General features: G+C 40.1%; 1 protein-coding gene across 1 annotated transcript; it reads right to left on the bottom strand.

The window, feature by feature from the left end:
* Window positions 1-10: 10 nt before the first annotated feature.
* On the bottom strand, window positions 11-788 carry LOC102590315 (uncharacterized). Its single transcript, XM_006368070.2, has 2 exons — window positions 643-788; window positions 11-486 (listed from the first exon to the last, which is right to left on the bottom strand). Exons 1-2 carry the CDS (start codon window positions 777-779, stop codon window positions 192-194), a joined length of 432 nt encoding a protein of 143 aa, XP_006368132.1. The 5' UTR covers window positions 780-788; the 3' UTR covers window positions 11-191.
* Window positions 789-794: the final 6 nt, after the last annotated feature.

Genomic DNA, 794 nt, shown 5'->3' with positions numbered 1-794 from the left:
CCTGCATCATAATTCAAAAGAAAGAGTTTTTTCACTTAGGAATGTCTATTATGGATATCTCGAGCTGTAAACTCAAACAACAATCGTTGCAGTTGAGTGATATAGAAATGTGTTGATGTGACATTGCAACTGACTTAGGCTGCCAAGGTATTAGGAAACGATATGCAGCTAGCTAGGATGTCATGCTTGGCTCAGGATAGCCATATTAATATTGATTCTTGAATGAGTAATCCTGCATTGATTATCTCTCGTAAGATCATAAGGATAGAAGTAACACTTGCCTGGATGGCGTTGGTCATATTTTTGCCTGCGAGAACAATCTTTGCTATGTTGGTCAATGGACCATTGGTTAAAATGGTAACCTTGGATCCTGGATCAAGTGATTTCACTACTGACTCCCATACTTCTAGTGCCAGAGGTTGTCTGAGTTCAGGATGATCAGTGTCCCTAGGAGCTCCAAATTTCACTGAATTTTCCGCTGTATATCTGAAAAAAAATTAGATCAAGATGGTATATCAGTAGAATAGTACAGTACAAAAATGAACCTGAGGGAACTAAATTGCTCAGACACATAACATGAAATGCCAATGCTTGACAAAGCTGACACTTCCCTACATGGATACACTATACTAGATAATGTACCTGCGAGGACTTCGAGGCAAAGAACGAGATAATCCGTAAAGAGTGTCTGAGTCGAGAAATCCACCACTTCCTTGTGGTATAACCTTGCTGTACTTGCAGTCACCAACTGCAGAGAAAACAGGATCAGACTGGTTCATTGCAAACACATCACC

The sequence above is a fragment of the Solanum tuberosum genome, unplaced genomic scaffold (assembly GCF_000226075.1).
Source record: "Solanum tuberosum cultivar DM 1-3 516 R44 unplaced genomic scaffold, SolTub_3.0 contig02294, whole genome shotgun sequence".
Lineage (NCBI taxonomy): Eukaryota > Viridiplantae > Streptophyta > Magnoliopsida > Solanales > Solanaceae > Solanum > Solanum tuberosum.
This window is presented reverse-complemented; position numbering and strand designations above follow the sequence as displayed.

Coding starts and splice junctions, on each gene's coding strand:
- LOC102590315 (XM_006368070.2), bottom strand. CDS start 779: ATGAACCAGTCTGATCCTGTTTTCTCTGCAGTTGGTGACTGCAAGTAC. Junction 487..642: donor TTGCCTCGAAGTCCTCGCAG/GTACATTATCTA, acceptor ATTTTTTTTCAG/ATATACAGCGGAAAATTCAG.